Source organism: Buceros rhinoceros, unplaced genomic scaffold (genome assembly GCF_000710305.1).
Source record: "Buceros rhinoceros silvestris isolate BGI_N320 unplaced genomic scaffold, ASM71030v1 scaffold7176, whole genome shotgun sequence".
Lineage (NCBI taxonomy): Eukaryota > Metazoa > Chordata > Aves > Bucerotiformes > Bucerotidae > Buceros > Buceros rhinoceros.
This window is the reverse complement of record NW_010416912.1, coordinates 24,647-25,965: the sequence shown is the minus strand read 5'-3', so window position 1 is coordinate 25,965 and position 1,319 is coordinate 24,647. Positions and strand designations below refer to the sequence as shown.

General features: G+C 46.9%; 1 protein-coding gene across 1 annotated transcript in view; it reads right to left on the bottom strand.

Annotated features, from left to right (window-relative positions):
* RAPGEF6 (Rap guanine nucleotide exchange factor (GEF) 6) overlaps positions 1-1,319 on the bottom strand; it is a gene marked incomplete at its 5' end in the record, with an annotated part of 43,873 nt that overhangs the window by 35,480 nt on the left and 7,074 nt on the right. Inside the window, one exon of the mRNA XM_010137984.1 lies at positions 738-874. Coding sequence (XP_010136286.1) covers positions 738-874 — 137 coding nt within the window. The remainder of the gene's footprint in view (positions 1-737; positions 875-1,319) is intronic.

Sequence of the window (1,319 nt, the reverse complement as noted above, 5' to 3'; positions counted from 1 at the left end):
TCAGCAGGGAGGAAAGCTGATGAATAGAACGCTTTTTTAATCAGCCAGCTAATTGCTACAATGTATTTATATCGTTTAGTGTGAATGAACCCTCTTCCCCTGGGTACCCAATTTGGTGACTCCCAGAGATGAGTATCTGCCTCTGGGGTTGCTGACCTGCCGTGGCCATTCTGGGTGTCCTGATCCAAGCACAGACAGAGATTTCAGGACAGTGGTTCAGAGCACCTATGCTGGGAGCCTGACCACTAATTCAAACATCTGTCTCCTCCTCCCACTGAGTATGTATGGAAACTGCTCCCAGTTTAGATCTTTTTGTTATCCTGCCCACACGGTTGGGCAAGGACACCTCTCCTTGTTAGTATTTTTAAAAACTACGTAACAAGAAGAGAGTTATTTTACCAGTGGAAATGACACGTTCTGCTATGCCACAACTAACCTTTGTGATGAACTCCCTGAGATGTTAGCACTGCCGGCTAAAGCAGCATTCAGCGAGGTGTTACGCTCACACTTGGCCACGCTGAAGCCTTGAACAAGACGGTAATACACAGCCAGCCTCTCCCAAAGGGACAGGCTAAGGTTTGGGAGTTCGGCTGTGAGTCACGGTGAGTGAAGAATTCTCTAACTTTCAAGCACGGGAGAGGTGTGGAGACGGGAAACGTTTCCCATCCCTCCACCACCAGAGCCCTTGCTAACTCCCTGCCTACAGCACTGACACCGCGTTGTAAGCAGGAACTTACTTCTTGGCCGTCTTCGAGTATGATGGCTCCTGCTTGCTCTACCACTTCAAATATCATCACCGAGCAAAGCTCTCTTCTCACAGACATAGTCATGTTTGCAAAAGCCGGGAGCTGATGCATAAATTCCAATAATTGCTCTGTTAGACAAAGGAAACATTGCTGTGAAGACGGCAAGGCCCAGGGGCTCCTGAGATACCAGCATGCGTTATGTCATCAATCAGAACTCGGTCCTCTGCTGATTAATTCTGAGGGCAGCTGGAGTGTAAAAGCACTTCAGCTTCGAACATTTCGAAAAATTAATAATACCTTCACAGTACAGTCATTATAAGCTTGACAGAGGCATGAAAGTTTTCCAGTGTTTAGAGGAGCAATGTGAAGTACAGCACAACACAGATTTTCTTAGCAAAGCTGACGGCAGTTTCTGGTTAAGCGCTGCAGTAAACTGTTCTCGTCTGGAATGGTTTGCAGTTTACAAGTAAGTACATCTACACTGCACCAAGAGTATGTCCTCTCTGACGTTTAGTAACCATTTCTACAGCTCCAGGCAGACACAGCTACCTTGCTGCATCTCCCTTCCCTACA